Source organism: Pyrus communis, chromosome 10 (assembly GCF_041283825.1).
Source record: "Pyrus communis isolate YQ-2024b chromosome 10, ASM4128382v1, whole genome shotgun sequence".
In the NCBI taxonomy this organism is placed as follows: domain Eukaryota; kingdom Viridiplantae; phylum Streptophyta; class Magnoliopsida; order Rosales; family Rosaceae; genus Pyrus; species Pyrus communis.
Genome location: NC_142574.1, coordinates 29,204,109 through 29,222,764, shown reverse-complemented (window position 1 = coordinate 29,222,764; position 18,656 = coordinate 29,204,109). Strand labels below are relative to the sequence as shown.

Here is an 18,656-nt window from a genome sequence, read left to right as displayed (position 1 = left end):
GTCAAAAACTTATGATATCATAGGTTGATAACTATTATTATTTTGTAAAAGATTGTCGATGATGCATGCAGGATATTATGGAGTATTGAAGATTGTCAATGCTTGTCAACTAAGGTATTTCATCGAACATATGATGTGCACAATAGACGCGCACACAAGAAGAGAAAAAATGAAGATAAATATGATAGAGGAAAATAGAAAAGTAGGAGAAGGTTGTAATTTAATTTGTCATGGTTGTTTATAGGGGTTAAATACAATACACAAACACATATATATGTCGTTTTTTAAGTTGTTAGACCTAAGAACAAGCAATGATCCCATACTGGTTCTGTCACTATTAACGACCTTATCAATCTTCATATGCATGAATTTGACAGATGCCAAAAAATACGTGTATGTACATTGGTAATAATACTTCTTTTAATTATCCAACGGATCGGGATAATGTATAATTAGTCTCCATCAATAATTTATTTTAATAATTTAGTTAATGGATGATGATTAGCAGAATAGGGTTTTTGGGTTGATGGGTTAGGGTTGGGACAAGCTTAGAACAAATACACGTCGTAATCCTTATGCAATAGTCAATACAGTTGTTTAACGATAGGAAATTAGACCAGTGAATTTCATAATTGGGGTTTGGATTGCAATTAGATGGAGCTAATCACGTTCTTACTCTATCATTAAGAATTCCTACAGTAAAACAACTCCGCAATTTCAGAAGTTATCGAAAGCAAACACACATGTATACATGAATTTTTTGTGCATGACGTAAAGAACGGAAGCATGCATTCATATTGTTACATATGTATTCGATAATATGTCAATACTATTTGTTCTTGATAATATCAGCTCAATACGAATAACATATTTTTGAAAAAGAACGGACTTTAGTCGGACTAACTACTGTTAATCTAAGAACGAACATTTGGAACTAAAAACAACAACTAACCTCATTCTTCGACTCAAGTAAAGCATAATGCATGAAGTCAAGATCCATGAACGGCAAGGATATGGTAGCTGCAACTTAGAACGATTTAACCAAACGAAGCACTTAAAACCGTTGCGTATTTTTGGTTCCAACAACTCTTTCACTTCTTTGGTTGTTCTGCAAAACCCTAGTTGTTAAACTCTCTTTATGTTAGCGTCTATCTCCTCTCTAGAGTTCATATACAGGTTAGCTTATTCCTTTGGTGAATATAACCTATTAAAAATAGGCAAAAATAGGAAAAGGAAATAAAATAAACCGGAATCCAATTCACTCTACAAAGCAAATTCAACTAGGAATCCAACTTTTGCAAAAACAGATCGCAAGACAATAAGAAAATTCCATCTTTTTTCTTGAATTAGGTTGAAGGTCCTGACAAAAATTTTTACCGTGACGCATTTAATATTTTTCTATCATCTTGTACGGTCTTCTTTACTTCTTAAGGAATATCATACTTCGTACCTAAAAAAAAAAATTGTTCCACTTATTCTCAACAAGCATAAGAAATTCCCTCATTTAGTTATGTGTTTCTTGAAAATTAGAATGTGCAAATTGCAAGACAAATACAAAATTTGGGTTTTATAAATTAATTTGTGTAACAAATTAACAGTTTTCATTGCATTGTTATATGCTCTTGTTTTCCTCTCTTTTGGTTAAATTGTTTTGGATTAATTTTTGTTTTTTGAAATTGTTTTGAAATTTTACTCTGGTGTTTTCCTCTTGAAATGTGTTATCTACAAACTTATTTTTACTTGTCACACATCCTCTCAATTTTTTATCATTAAACTGAATGAATTTCAGAAAATCAAAAAACATAAATAACAAAAGGTGTTAAAAATGAGTGTATAAACCGTACCACCTTTCCTCCGTTAAGCGAGAGATTATTCTGCATTCCGGATACACTGAATTTTTTTTTTCTTGTAGTGAATATTGATAAGATTGTGGGGCCTGTGGGAGATAATATTTCAAAAGAGACAGAGCCGAAAGAAGATTGCGACGATATCACAATCCACTGCATGCAGACTGACTACCCAGTTAGTTGTGGACTCCACACTAATTGCTACACGCTGCTTTAGTCAATTGATTTTCTTCTAGTACAAGAATTGTAACAAATAAAAAAATAATAATTAAGAATATTATCTCGAACTCAAAAGTTTTGTATTCGATTTTTCTCTTTCACTAACTTCAAAAAGGAATGCTAGCAAATATTTTTTAATTTTCTCATTGCATTTTATCGATTAATTTTTTTATTCTGCAATATTACATGATGATTTAAAATATTTTTTTTTGAAGACGTTATTTAACGATAAACCCTGACACACAAATTTAACAATTTCAATGAAATTTTTGAACGATTTTTAATTTAATTGATTTTCTACATAACTAATCTTTAAATAGTGAACTAGAGTAAATCGTTTCAATCAACGTACAACTTTTTCAGATGAAAAAAAAGCTGAAAAAATAGACCAAAGAAGTTGAAATGAGAAGATCGGTATCATTCCCTCGTAAAAAATGTGTTGGATCTCCCTCTTTCTGTATGGTCAAAACAATAAGGAAAACTCGAAGATTGTACTCACACTGCATGTGACAATGAATGGACCAACATGTTTCAGTACAACATGTGATCAATCAACTAGTCCATTTTCAGTTATGGGTTTCATTCTTGCTTTAATACTTGAACATGTGTCGCTAGAGCTAACTTGTTCACTGGATTATTGATCCAAATACTACGTTCAGTAATCGCTTATAGCAAAAATGGTCTTTAAGATTAGTATAATTCTTTATTTTGGTTCCTGATAATAAAAATCGATAGAAGTGGTTCTTAAGTTTGTCCATCATCAATTATTTTGGTTATTATTGAAAAATTTGTCAATATGTTCATTACATTGTCACGTGAATGACCACGCGACCACTAAGATACTTTTGTCAAACCAACCCTCCACTTAACAAGAACATTGACGGATCTTTCATAAAGTAACCAAAATGACTTACAGTGTATAAGCTCAGGAACCAATACTATCAACTTTCAATGTCAAAAATTAAAATGAGGAGTTAAATTAATCTCATAAATCACTTTAACTAAAAATTCTTCAAGTAACTAAGGTGCTCATAAAAGATAGAAAGTGGATAATAGATATGTTTCAAAATTAAAATTAGTGGCCTTCTTGGACATTATTGACAGACAATAGGAGTGGGACAAAATTTGTCTACATAACCAAAGGATAATTATATAAAATAAGGCACATCCCTACACAAAAGTTGCTTGGTCCATAGAAAAAACTACCCACTCTGAAATATGACCCATAACCCAACACATCCATTTGACTTAAAGAGGATGATAGCGAGTGTGCTGGATTTGCATATGTTATGATGGAAAAATTAACTCTATAAATAATATTATAATGGCATTTACGAACTTATAATTAGAGTTAGAGAAACTCCTAAACTCGAATGAAACGATAAAGCGATATTCAGAAACACATTTACAAAAACTTCAAATACAAATCTACATGCACAAAAGCGATCAAATCGATCCAGATATACAATGAAAATCATATCCAATCTTTCATAATTATATACACTTTTCCGGTTTTTTAATTGTTGTAGACCCGAGTTTTGTATTAAAATAAATAAGAATGATGGGTCGCGAATGGTAGGGACAACTTAATTCAATGCATAAAACATAATTAAGCAAAAGTACTTGGACTTTTTTTAACTACATAGACGTTAAGTAGACGTCTTATTTCTCTCTTCTTGTATCATTATATCTGACTAACCAAATCATGGTTGTGAATATTAGATCGTGCATTTCTCATTATCATGGCATTTTATCCAATTAATTAATAAGATTATACATAATGAACCTTCATTAAGAATAAACCGTGTACTACACTAAAGTTGTAATGTGGTCAATCATGGGACCACGACCTCAACAACTCCCCAAGTTTCCAACACAAGTGGCAAGCAAAACTATTTTCCATGCAATAATATATAATTTCTTGAATTTTGCATGGCAGACCAAATTGCATGTTTCTTGAAATACAACATTATTTTGTTATATATCTAATCTAGCAGTTGGTAATAATCTATAACATGAACATAATCTTTTCTTTCTTTTTTGGCATGCGACGTTAGTATATCATCACTGTGGATTGAACAGAATTATAACAAATTATTTAGTTGAATTTGTAATCATCTTTAGCTTCCGGGTGTATTTTTACTCACCACTCTCAAGTAGTGGTTACTGTCATCACTCTCTTTACCACCATTGTATGAGTTTAAATTTTGAGATTTGTATATATCCATAACGCAGATCTTGAAATTTAAATCCATTTAACAATTACAAATAGGGTGGTGAGCGTCACCACTAATTGAGAGTTGTGAGCAAAAATACACATAGCCTTCTCTTCAATATTATCTTATGAAAAACATAATAGTTTATATACGTATCATGACTTCTAATTCTTCTTTTTTAGCGTGGCCATTTCGAATTACAAATTAAGACTAAAAATATGAGAGAATAATGAGATTGTAAATCAATTGAATTATTTGCATTCAATTAGCTTTTTGGTAAAGAAAATGAAGAAAATTTGTTAGAGAAGCGCGTTTGGGAAACAAGGCACGCGAGCATATAAGCAGCAAGCCATAAGTACGTTGCATATATATAGATTAATATAGAACTACATGATGTGATTAGGTACGCAGAGTTTGGTGATTAGGGTTTGCTAATGGCAAACAAAGTTGAGAATCCGTACCCCCATCCCTTGTTGCCTAATAATTGGTTTTTCCAAACGAATATATACTACCTCTTAGTTTTCTCCTAACTAATTTCCATATCGATTTACATTTGGCTGATTTCCGATCTTCCCAAACGCATATATATATATGCTAACAAGCTTAAGTTTCCCAGATTTCCATCTGTTGCTTTGTTTTGGCTTGTTGCTTTAGTTTGTGCTTTGTAGTTTAAGTCTCCCAACCCCCCTCCCTCCCTCCTTGCATCTTGTGCTGTCTAATCACATTACATATTCACAATGGCCACCGAAATTTCATAGTGCTACTGAGAACCAGCTAGTGCAGTACTATTTCACGTTTGTAGCAATTAATCTTTGTTCGAAAAATATTTGACTTCTTCTTACATGCAAAGTTTTTTCCAATTGTCGACATTATCATAGTTTCACATGCATGTAAGGCAATTTAGTTTTTTTTTCAAGTAACTTTGGCTATATATCGTGATTTGGAGAAGAAAAATGCTAAGGAGACTCTCTCAAAATGAGACTCTGCATGAACTCTTCACCTCTCGTGTTTTCAATATAACGTTTTATAATGTTGGCACGAGAATTATGTTAAAGATACGAGGTGACAAATGGTCCATGAAGAGTCCCACTTTTGAAATAGTCTCCTTAGCATTTCTCTCTAAGTAATACTTTTTAACTCATCATATATATAGATGATATTTCATGCCCAAGTGCAAAGTGGGAGTTACTGTAGGGCATTCAACATTCACATTGCATACCAGTTGCTGTAAATTTTCAATGGCAGATCAAAAGGGTTGAGACCTTCAACTTCGTACTCGTAATTGAGATCGGAGGGGACTTGTGGTGCAGTGGAATCTGGACCTTTGTCCTTGGTGCGGTGGTTCAGTGACTCAGTGCAGCAGAATCAGCTTTCCAGGCTATACATATTGGCAAAAGCCAACCTGCCTAATCCATCTTCTATACGATATTCCTTTTCTTGGTCTCAATCTATAAGTTTCGGAATACAACGTTTGTACAGTGAACTAGTGCAGAGGTAGGTTGTAGGCTAAATGTCCACTGGGCGGCTTTGTGTCCCTCTAGGCTCATAGTAAGAGAATGTCACAAAGTACTACGAGAAAGTTTAGGCCTAAAGATAAATTCCAAGTACAACTGCTACATTCTCTAGTGTCTTTAGTTTGATTTTTCTTGTACCATTCAATGATACGAAAATTAAGTTTAACAGTTAAAGCACTTGTATCATTGAAGCCAAGCCTTAGTTTAAGAACTATTCTCTTATGCGCACAAAGTTTGTGCATGGATTGCGCATGACCCGGTTGTCTATTAACACCATAGCTACAACAACAACAATAACAATCTGATGTCATAATGACATTGTAACAATAACAATAAAATCGGCTGTGTGCTTACTATGTCGTTGGATTATCATTAGATTGTTGGAGTATCGTTATAATGTCATTAAGACATTAGAGTGAACCGAGTCATGCGAGCACACAACCGGGTGCACAGGAAAGAAAAAGGGATGATGCAGTTAGTGGTGTTGATTTCTAATCCGCTTTAATATTTGGCCGGATTTCTTACTTGTTCACTTAATGGTAAATTCTTATATCAACGGATTTTTCTATAATACTCATCACGTTATGTATGAAAGAAGTATGTTGTCATAAATATAACGCTGATCACATGACCATGTATAACATTCATCGCATGACCTAAACATGAGAATATATCGTCGTAGCTTCACAATAATCTCCCCGAGCCATTTTTGCACACCAAATTTTCACCTTGTGCAAACCCCTTTTATCTCCCTTTATATATTTAATCTAATTTCACAAAAAGAAGTGTACCCAATCAATCTTTCATGGCTTCTTTATGCTTTGCATGACAACTTGAACTTATTAAAACCTTGAACTCCATCCTAAAAAGCATGATTACCTAGGTTTTTTTTAAAGCTTAACAAAGAAAACACCCCTATTAAGCTTAGCATAACTTTGTGAGGGACACGAGTGTCGAGCAAGCGTCTTTGCTTTGCTTTGCTACCAAAAATTATACCCCAAGGAATCCAATCATACGACTCATACTTAATCTAGTGCAAAATGGGGCTCAATTTTTGCAGCTAAATGTACAAAAAATAAGGCCAAAAGTTGCAACGAATAGAATCCATCCTTCCAAAGTTTGAAGTCTGTCCAATTACCAGGAAGCACCATGATTGCTCACTTCATAAAAACACTAACACAAACCAGACACACTCACTAATCACCAAATAATTACAAAGTAAATTGTACGTATACTCTTGACTTGAGTAGCTTAAAGGAGAGGAGGAAATACAGTAAAAACACAAAAAACTTAAAATAGTGTGATAACGGGCATATACGATGCGAGTGGCTTGCAGTTCAATTGCTTCAAAATGCTATCAATATTGTTTTGTGTATAAAAAAGAAAATACTGGTATATTGGACTTCCAACCCAACCCCATCCAGTTTTTCGGCCATGAATTGGACCGACCCAAGGTCATGGGCAGGGTAGGCCCAATATTAGAGACCGGGTTGGGTGTGAACCAAGGTCACACTAGTTCATAGTCCGTTGGTCATGGCAATGTACCACTCCATTCTACCTGGGTTCGAGAATCCCACTTCCCATGGATTAAGAGTAATTTTGAATATCATCGTGTCAAAAACAAATTATTGCATGCAAGGCTATCCATAAAAGAAGACGTAACAAGTGAAAAACCGTAACCAAACTACAAATTCGACCTCAAATGTATCCCTAGTGTTATCCAAGGTCGGATGTACTTACAGCTCTCAACTACCTTTCCTTTTATTAGGGCTTAGAGGCCGAAAAAGCCAAGTTGGCTTTCCCTCTCTTTCTCAAATGTCTCGAAGTACTGATAGATGATCGTGACAGCAAGCAAAATCCCAGTCCCAGAACCAATTGCTCCCATGAAATCTGCCAGAACAGTCAAGGCACCAATGCACAAGCCTCCGAATGCAGCCGCAGTAGGTATGTAGCGGTTTAGCTCCTTCTGTAAGTTTGAATCTCTATGTCCAGGCATCACCATTTGTTGTTCCTGCAGAATTAAGCAACATAAATGTCAATCATTAACCATAAACGTATTAGTTCGTGACGTTAAGTTGTTTGAGAATCATAAATTTAATCCTAGAAATCTCATGTCTTCACATTTACAGTCATGCTATGAGCTCTCCAAAATGTCTTTGTTTTTGTGACATCAATTTGAGGGATATCACAAAGAAATCATAGAACTAGGATGAGGAGGAAAAATAATACCTTGAGCTGCTTAGCTACATCTCGGGCTGAAGAACCAGAAACTTCAATCCAAGTTTTTGAGAAGAGTGCACAGGCTGAAAGCATGAACACTAGATAGAACAGAGCATGGAATGGATTGGCTGCCATATCCGCCAAGCTGCAATTAAAACCACATTGACAAAGAAAAAGAATCAATGTTATTAATACATGCTTTCGCACACGAAACATGATAAATAATGCCAGGAGATTCTACGGTTAAGCAATAAAACGTGCTGGATCACCTTCCTGGAGCCGTGATATAGTAGGCAAGACCACCAACTGGAACAGATTGGCCGGAATATTCAGACTCCTGCCACTTTCCAAGAATATTCACGAAGAAATTCCCACTGAACTTCCTGTAAAGCAACTGTACGAAGAAAAAAAGTTTCATGTCAATTAATTAACAACTGCAGTAAAGAGCCTTTAGTTTTTATTGCCTAGTAACTTACTTGAGAGATGAAATAAAGATTGGAGACAAGAGCAGACTGGAGAATGATGGGCATGTTAGAGGTGTAGAAAAGCTTAATAGGATATGATCCTTGCTGTCCACGGGCATTCTTTGATCTCACCGGTAAAACAACACGAAAACCTTGGAAGTAGACGACAATGAGAAAGATCAAGACTGTAGCAAGCAGATTAGTAACATTTGGCAGGTTTTGCCTGTAGAAAGCTTCGCGAAGAGCACGAACTTTGTCGGTCCTGGTGATCAAGAGATGGAACAGTGCAATGATGGCACCTTCAAATTCAGCTCCCCGTCCGCTATTGATAGTTGTAGGGCTAAAGGACTTCCAGATGATGCTTTCACTGCATAATCAAACCAAAAGTCAAGTATGGCAAGACCATAGATTATATATATAATACTAAAAGGTAAAAGAAATACAGGTTTCTAGCGTACCAGATGTTGGTAGCTATAAAAAGGGAGATCCCGGATCCCAAACCATATCCCTTCTGAAGAAGTTCATCTAGGCAAATAACAATAATTGCAGCAAAGCAGAGCTGAACAATGATAAGAATCGCATTCCCGACACCAAGCTGAGCAACACTACCATACATTCCTGAAACCACATAAGCAACAGCCTGACCAACAGCGATGAGGATGGCCAACAACTTTTGTGCCCCATTTCTGCAAATTAGAAGCCGATAAAATTCAAGAGATTAGAATACTAGCAAAGCCACCCGATTAAGTTGTAAGACTCATAACTGAAGGATCATTATCTCAGAGTATCAAGGTAAGGAAGGAACAAGCTGAACAATTATACGTAAACTGCTATTTTACTGATGAAACAAATTAAACCAAGATTATACCAGGAAGTAGGAAGGACCAAAGGAGAACTAAACATGGTTTGAAAACTAACAAAATACGCAACCTCTAAAGTAAGTTTCTTCATAACATGCAATTAGCGTAGCTAGGCAAGGAAGGAACAAGCAGAAGTTGAAAAGTACCAAAATATGCAACTCCAAAAACAAAGTTCGTCATATCATTCAATAATCAAAGCAAGGAAAACTGTTTAAAGCAAACAATTAAAGTAAAAATCCTCACAATAGCGCACGATCCTCACGAACATTGTTGTCAACTTCAATGATCTTTGAACCGGCCAAGAGCTGCACGACCATCCCAGATGTCACAATGGGGGTTATACCAAGCTCCATCACAGTCCCACGGCTTGATGCAAGAATAACGCGCATCCAATAAAATGGATCAGCGCCAGTGGTAGAGTGAATGCCATAAAGGGGAAGCTGACTGCACACCAGAAAGATGAACAGGGAAATCACGGTGTATATAATCTTCTCTCTGAAGGGGATCCTTCTGTCAGCGCTTTGAACTTCCGGTAGAAAAGAAAGAAACGGCCTCACCAAATGCAAAACTCGAAAACCTCCTCCCATTTTAAGCACTACAAATTAAGCCGAAAATGTTTAGAACCATAAAATTGATTAAGCAATGGATAACTAAAATCAAGAACAAATTAACACTACGAAAAAGGAATTCCCCGCCATTTATACAAAATAAACTGCTACCAGCAATCAGTTGCTAACTCCACAAGTTATAGCATAATAAAGGCAGATCAGCTAAGAATTAACTGAAATGCAACGCACACATAATATAATTTAGCTTCGGATTTTAGAAACGAAAACTACGGGCTGTTTGGTAACCATTTCGTTAAAGCAAAGTAATAACCGGTAATTAACACATATAGGTTCAGATTTCACAGTTTCAAGCGTTGATTTCTTGTTGCATGATGTATAAATCACATAATCTACAATCTAATCGCATCAACTTAAGCAAATCAGTTCAAAATCTCAAATATCCAATTATTTTGTACTAAAATCGCTTGGAAAAACCTCAAGAGATTATCAAAATTCCAGAACGATAATCCAAATTAATCATGTAAAAAAAAGAGAAAGGTGTTTACCTGAGAGAGCTCCAAACGCAGAGCTAGAAAGAGAGAGAGAGAGGGAAGGAGGGAGGGAGGGAGAGATGCAAATGGATAAGTAGAAGGAGGGAAGGGGAAGGCGACGCCCTGAAAAATCTCACACACAATTGCGACTTAGCCGCCGCGTTATCGTATTTGTCGTGGCGCAGGCACAGTCAGCGTCCCGGCACAACCTTCAATGACGAGTTACGACGACTATGTCAATCGTGCGTCGCCATGTGTGACGTGTTCGTTGATTTTTCTTGTTCCGCTTCGTTTCAGCTCTTCTGACATTTGATATTTCTTTCTAATTGGGCCCTGTTTAGTCTCTTATAGGCCCAATCATGAGGAACCTCTTAGATTAGACACTCTTAGTGCCCCATACAGACAGTCCATATGAGATAAACTTATACGGCACAAAAGTACGTTGCCACGTTGGCATCACTTGCCATGTAAGTTGTTCTCACGCAATATTACAAAAACATACGGTAGACGTGAAATACACATCCATCAAAAAGAAAGGAAAAATAGGAGTTATACCATATGCCTGGGGTTCCATTAATCCTTCCAAGATCCAACATCTTTACAAGGTGACCATACGAGATTTCGATATTATTATCTCAAAACTAACGGGGGTATTAATCTGACCTGCAAATGCCTATGAGATGGATAACTCCACCCAAAATTGACTGACTACTCACCCGTTTATGGCAATGGGGTCGGTCGCCATCCTAATTCGGAACTACTTAACCTGTATGCACTTCTTCCAGCAGAGAGTTATCCCGCATGTAGGCTTATCAGCCATAGTGTATAAAAGTCAGATGTAAGAACGAAAACGCGCTTCCTTGGCTTACGATGGCAGCTGAAGCTTCGCATTGTTTTTCCAGCTGCAAAACAAACAGCTTTATGTGTTAACCATCTAAGAGAGTGAACAAGGATCATTGGCAAGAAGGTGTCACATTAGGTACCTGAGAAAGTAGTAGTAGAAAAAATCTGCATATAAAGCTGTCTGAACCAGACCGGCGACACAAGCTGCAAAAAAACCATACAAACAGCAGTAAGGCCCCACACCCCCCAAAGTAAATAAGACTATGTAGGGAAAAAAAAACCATTCGTCCTCAATGGTTCTCACATAACTTACCAATCCATCGACTGAAGTGTGGCTCTGTGAAGTAGCGGTAGATCCAGTTGAGAATGTACAATGCACGATAGGCCCTGCAGTATGAAACTTAACTTGTATCCCCAGATTCTTTTCTGAAAAGATGTCACAATCCAAGATGAACTTGGCACACAAATGAGTACAAGTATACGGTATACCATCTACCAATCTAACCTGGTCTAAACTGCTGTATCTGTTTATTTACTAGATTTCAAAATTTTCAGTATATTCAGCCTTCATTCAAGGAAGCAAGAATCAAAATCACACTTCTTTAGTAACCACACACTAACTTGGGGACCAATCTTAAAACCGCGTATGCGTAAAGGAAATTTTATAGTGTGAAGTAAAATATATATTTGCATCGGTGTCTCAGAATCTAACTTCTATACACTATTCCCACTTACCCGAGTCCCAACCATAGAAGTTAGATTCTGAGACATCGACGAGCAAATTCATCTTGTACACAAACGAACAAGCTACCGCTAGTAACCAGTTAGAAACCTCTTCACCAATCCAATTGCCTCTTCCCTTCTATCTTTCCTAAGAAGGGCCAACTTCATAACTTTCCGAAACGAAGGAAAGTCATGGTAAGGCCCTCTTTGCCAGAGTCCGGAAAGAAAATTTGCTTCACTAGCAAACAAGTCACATGCTTCATTCGTATATGCTTTCCCGATTACAACCTTCCCCTAAAGTTGAGGTCAGCATCCAATATATGAAATAGCATACACCCTTATAGTTTTTTCCGCAACAAGTATTGCTTTCTCAAATGGCATATGCCTCTCTTATGTGATAAAGTAGCTCTTCATTCTTCAAACCTCATATATTCTCAGATTTCGGCAGAGTTAATGCATACACTGGCAGAGATTTCACTAATGTGTTCATCTTGGTTTAAGATTAAATCTATACAACAGCGACTTAAGGAAACCTATTGAGTAACAAAATCAACTAAACTTCACATCATCAACAGCAATCAAATATTGAAACCTAACCACAAGATATCCTGAGTGTATAGCAAGTTAGGGACGGTACAGAGGAAAGAAATATATTTACCCAAGAAGGAACACATATTGCCCTGTCAAATTGTCCACATTTCCGCTTCGTTGTAGCAAAACTAACTGCGGAATAATCGAAACCGCCTCCAAGTATATCGAAAAAGCCCAGAGGACCTGAAAGTAGTTCCAATTCACCATTACAATCATACCCTGGTTCAGGCAAACCAATTTCAAACGAGACTAGATGCATCCAACAAGTCGAGAAGGTCGAAAAATTTGTCTCACCTCTGGAAACGTGAACTTCTCATTGACAAGCAGGGCGAGCAAAAAGCAGCCTGCTATAAGAAAATAATGGCGGAATGTATCGAGCTCTTGATCGTAAGAACGCTTCACCATTTTGTGCATCCGCATACACCAAACAATGGCAAGCGAGCTTCCAATAAACACAAGCTTCATCACAGTGTTATACACCGAAATAAAGTCCGTAAACAGGTTCAGGTACCGAGCCAGAAACACCAGCGCATAGAGCTCCTGAGTCTTAAGCGAAATTCCTAATCACAATTAAGCAACAAATCAATTTCCCAAAAGCCCAATTCACCAAACTAATAATCGCTAATGCATACAATTTCAAAGGAAATACACATAAAATTGATCCGGTTCCGAACATAAGAAAATCACAAAGTTGCTCTCTTTAACACTAAACAGATCAAAATAAAATCTGGGTTTGCATTACTGGGTAAAGTTTTCTACATTGAGCAAATTTAGGTGGGAACAAAGAAATTCAATTTTCCATCAAAACTTCCAGCGTTTTCTCAGGAAACAAACAGGGGTTTAGGAAAAATGGAAAATGGAAAGCGAGTAGGGATGAGGTGTGTAACCTGAGCATGATTTTGTAGCATAGATTTTGAGGAGGAGGACCAGAATACTGGCCAAGTGAGTCATGTCGCCAGTCAATCTGAAGACATTCATGGTCGAAAGCCAAGATTCTGTGCCCTGGATTTCAGCAGGAGAGAGAGAGAGAGAGAGAGAGAGAGAGAGAGAGAGAGAGAAGGAGAGTTGAGGTGGCAGGCGGAAACGGCTTCCCCTTTCAACAGACCCTCCACGATGTTCCCAGGAACGAATAAAGAGGGAGTTTGTCAGACATGCAGCTCGGACTTGGTGGAACCATCTCTCGTCCGTCCACGTAATCGTGCCAGCTGGATACACTAATGACGTGGCATCTTTCTTTCTTTGCAGACCCGTTTGACGTACATTGCGCTATGTATTAATGAAAACATTTTTGCTCAACATTCCAAAGTAGTAGTGATATTCACCTTGATTTAATCTATTTATTATATAAATTTAAAATTTTAAAATAATTTAGCTGTAATTAGTATGATAAGCATCACCATCAATTTAGGATGGTTGGAAAAAAAAAAATGCACTCATGCTTGTTCCATGATTATCGACAGCCTCGTCGAGCTGCTGGCGATGAATTCATCTAATTCACCGCCTGCTAAGTGTTGACTAACTTGATTAACCACCAAGTAATGTAATAATTGGACATTACTCTGTTGATTGATTAGATTCAAATGAAGTTGTTAATCTGGTTTGAAAATACATATATTGTGCGTTGTTGTCCAGGTGTTTTGTATTGACTTACTTAACTCAGTGGCTACAGTTGAAGAATCATGCAATTGGACATTGTTTTATAGATTGACCTACTTAACACAACACATACATTCACAAGTTGTTGTGAGTGTGAAACCCATGTCGGGAAATTAAAGAAATTTGAATATATAAGGGGTGGATTAGTCTCAACTTAACTTAAATTTAACTTAAGAATGGCTAATTTAACTTAAATTTTATTGAATTAAATCTCAATTGATCACTCATAAAAACTATTCATGGGAGAAATTTTCAACACAAGGTATTAAATGATGCACCAATATGAATGTGACTTTCTGGTGGAAGAAAGATTGGGCTGGGCCTGGTGTGTTAACCCATACCTTTCCTTTTTTTCATTTTGTTTTTACTAGTAATAAGGGAAAAACTAGAACTTTATTCGTTTTAATAAATGATATTATTTACATTAAAAATGTGGGAGAGTAGGCTAATCTTCATAATAGACAGACAATAATGTTGTTCAAATTCGCCTTTGGCGAGAATGAAACCTAAAACCTCTGACTTACAAATGAAGAGGAATACTATTAAACCGTAGTACTAAATGGCATAACCAAACTAGAACTCTAAAACAAAAATCTTGGTTTTGGGTGTCCAAAGAAAATTCAAGTGTGTTTGGGTGTCCAAAAAAAAAACCTCTTTCTTCACTCCATAATTCATATGTTGATGAGGTAAACTTAATATCAAGAAAACTACTTTTAAGAATCATACCAAACATGTAGATACTTGCACATATACAACGTGGAGTTGATCATAAGACCGTATAATGGACGAGAAAATAACTTCTAGAACAATTCTTGTTATCTAAAATAAAATGTTTAGCATCAAACTTAGCATCCAGTCGGGGTAACATTTAATCCATAGCCACCCCTAATAACTTTAAAAAAAATAAAAATAAAGGAGTGCAAGTTAGCCGTCGCAAAGATTCGCTTTGGCATGCAATTGAGTAATCATTACTTACAACAAATTTTGAGGAACTAGTTTGCGTATAGATTAGAGATTGCATCACTCCCTAAACCAAAAAAAATATGAAGCCTTGGAACACATGACGATGTTGTTGTCCCTCCGGAACTAGACATAAAAGGAGCTTTTCCAATAGATAAAAATGATGCTCTCCACCCTTTTCTCCCATCCAGTGCAAAATAAATAAAAATAAAAAGTTAAATTAGCCGTTCTCTTCATTTAGTATTACGATTTAATGATATTTCTTTTAACTTATAAGCGAAATGTCTTAGATTCGATTTTCGCCAAAGGTAAATTTGAACCAAATTATTATGGCTAGTCCAATATGAGGCTTAACCCACCCGCTCACCCCTTTCATATAAATACTATCGTATGTAATATAAAAAATTAAAAAGAAAACAAGTTAATCACAACAATTGCCCAAGTGGAAATGCGCGGACAAAAGCTTCCTAAAAAAAATAACATGAGGTCTTGAATTAGATCATTTGTTAGGTGTGAATCTACTTGATCGTGACGACAGGTAGGACGTGCAATTTTCAGCTAACCTTCTTTAGACCTGAAAGAGATGATAATCGGGGTGCAATTCCCAACTTATCTTCTCTAGGCTCAATTGTCCTCCTTTTTAAAAGAAAAATAAATAAAACTAAATAAAAAAGTTAGGAAGGCTTCAAGCAAAGTCAGCCGCACACTTGATAAACTGCTTTAATCAAAGATTATCTATTGGGCCATATATATGTTAACCATGTGACGACAATTTTGCTCCTGCTTTCCATAACGTTTTGTGTATTATGTGCCCCCCCTAATCATTTGCTTTGGAAGATAACGAAGTAATTTAATTATTTAATTACTTAAATTGTAATCAAGCACTTTCACTTTGGTGTCATCTGATTGATTTTAAGTTGGTCTAATTATTTAGGTTTGAAAATGATTTGCATTTGAGTTCTTAAAGCAGCAGTCAAAGATTCGAAAGGCCGTGGGGACACGCCGTTTGTAATCTATGGATTTCCTCATCATCTTCTTCTTGTATGTTATGGTAAAATTATTGGTGAAAACATATCCGAAAAGAAGAGATCATTTTGTATTTGTATTGTCGGTCGCACCTCAAAATACTATTTCCATAAATTTTTTCAAGGGGCCGGTGGTTGAAACAAGAACCAGATTAATGTGCACCCCGCATACACTATATGGTACGAATTAGATCACCAAACAAAAAGGTCATATGAACATGGAGTTCATGTTGCCTTTCAACTGCTTAAAAACCCACCTCTCTTTGCCTTCAAAACTTGCTTAGGCGGATCCACCTTGGCGCAAGGTGGGTCAGCTGATCCCGCCCGAGTTCAAAAATATTCCATAGAAGAGTTGGATGTAGTCCTTAAAAGTTTTTAGAGGCCCTTGACAATTTTTACAATTGTTTGATGAATTGCCTTTATGGGCACTGGGTAGGATAGTTGCTAGCCTCATGCATTTGTATGTGTTGCTATGGGCATCTGTCGATAAGCACACTCGGTATATGTTGGCATCTGTCTCCATGCTTGCTCAAAAGCTATTAACATCAGTTGATATGCATGCTCGAAAACTATTTGCATCTGTCCACAGACGTGTAATATAACTTGGCAAATGACCTCAAGAATACCTAAAGTTCAATGAAATACCAATTTGCATGCTCAACTTTTCAAAACATGTTGCACTTTACGTGTTATTCTTGCTGAGCCCCTAGTAATATTTCCTAGGTTCTTCTTTATTTTTGCTATATATCCATGTAATATGCATCATGATATATATATATATATATATATATATATTTGTTGATTTGTCTCTTGAACTTGTATGCGACTGCCAATTTCCTCTCTGAACTTTAATTTTAGCCAATTACCCCCTTGAACTTTTCAAATTAGCCAATTTCCCCTTTGAACTTTAATTTTAGTCAATTATCCCCTGAACTTTTATAAATAGCCAATTCACCCTTGGCATTAGATTTTAAAAACTTTCATCCAATTTTTCGTCCTTTTTGCCCTCATGTAGTTGTCATATGTTGTTTTTGTGATCAATATTGATGGAAAATTGGATGTAAAATTTTAAAATCTAACGCATTGGGGGAAATCGGCTATTTATAAAAGTTCCCCTGGGGGGGTAATCGGCTACAATTAAAGTTCAAGGGGGAAGTTGGTTAATTATAAAAATTTAAGGAAGTAATCGGCTCAAATTAAAGTTCAGGAACAAAATTGACAGCTCAATATAAGTTTAGAGGACAAATCGACAAATATGCCAATATATATTTATTTATTTATGTCATAATACACACAATGCATTATCGGGTGCCTGCAGGCACCACATATTGTGGTCCTGCCCTCCTCTTTTATTTTGTTTCACTTGTGAGAATCCAGAAATATATCACATGGACCGACCTCACACCAATATTTAAACCAAATATTGAAAATATATCTAAAGTCTTTGGTTTATATTCACCAAGTATTAAAACATGTTCCATTTGCACCATCCTTCACTAAATACCTTGGTCCCCTCCACTACATCACTCACCGCAATGGGGCCTTATATCATCTAATGTCGTAACAACTTCACCAACATCTCCATAAAATCCCTTACTAATCCACATCTGTTTTCGAAATTTCAAGTTCAATTATTCTATTCGCATTCACTTTCAACTTACACCCGAAAGTTTGAGTTCAATTTAATTTTCTCATTATCGCTTGTATCAAAAAAACAATACCCCATACAACTTTTCTTAACATGCACAAAAAAATTCAGGTAATTTTGTATTTTAGAGGAACATAAAATGTATTAAACAAGCACATTGGTCCCCTCCCCAACCATTATATAAAATCTCAGTGGCTACGAGAATGGAGACTTTGGATTTCATAAGAACTTCAGCAGCTCTGGCCATGGCCCCACTTGTTTTTTTTAAGGGGATCATCTGATGACTTTCTCGCGACGATCCACTTTTTTGAGAGTTTAGAAGACTCAGTCGAATGACGTAAATACCTAAATAATCTAGAACCCTATGTCAAATGACGTAAATACCTAAATAATCTAGAGCCCTTCTCTCTCCCTCCCTCTTTCAGACCTCTCGCAGTCGAATTGAGTCGAATGATGTTAATTGTATCTAGGATATTTCAAGAATAAAAATGGGTGAAGAAAGAGTATTAAGTATTTTTAACTTCCTACGATGAGTGAAATTACAAAGTGAGTGAGAAAATAAAATAATGAAATGGGTCTAGTAACACTATTTAATTATCATATTTGTTTGTAATGTCTAATGAAGTCAAAGGTCCATCAGGACCCCAATATGGTATTACAGTCTGTCCACTGGAAATTACTGTTTGTCTTGCGTTAAAAGATTCACTTGGATGACAAAAGGGGCAGAGAATCCTATTTAATTTACCCTTGTACAAGTAGGAAAGAAAAAAA

The 18,656-nt window shown here is 36.2% G+C and overlaps 2 protein-coding genes across 2 annotated transcripts; both read right to left on the bottom strand.

Moving 5' to 3' along the window:
• Positions 1 to 7,359: 7,359 nt before the first annotated feature.
• LOC137727732 (uncharacterized) lies at positions 7,360 to 10,991 on the bottom strand. Its single transcript, XM_068466549.2, has 7 exons — positions 10,455 to 10,991; positions 9,584 to 9,935; positions 8,939 to 9,166; positions 8,493 to 8,847; positions 8,286 to 8,410; positions 8,026 to 8,161; positions 7,360 to 7,807 (listed from the first exon to the last, which is right to left on the bottom strand). The coding sequence occupies exons 2-7, from the start codon at positions 9,925 to 9,927 to the stop codon at positions 7,568 to 7,570; spliced, it is 1,428 nt and encodes a 475-aa protein (XP_068322650.2). The 5' UTR covers positions 9,928 to 9,935; positions 10,455 to 10,991; the 3' UTR covers positions 7,360 to 7,567.
• On the bottom strand, positions 10,989 to 13,705 carry LOC137727733 (ER lumen protein-retaining receptor A-like). The gene is made up of 6 exons (XM_068466550.2): positions 13,484 to 13,705; positions 12,891 to 13,156; positions 12,664 to 12,779; positions 11,596 to 11,669; positions 11,423 to 11,486; positions 10,989 to 11,341 (listed from the first exon to the last, which is right to left on the bottom strand). Exons 1-6 carry the CDS (start codon positions 13,572 to 13,574, stop codon positions 11,305 to 11,307), a joined length of 648 nt encoding a protein of 215 aa, XP_068322651.1. The 5' UTR covers positions 13,575 to 13,705; the 3' UTR covers positions 10,989 to 11,304.
• Between the last annotated feature and the right edge of the window lie 4,951 nt (positions 13,706 to 18,656).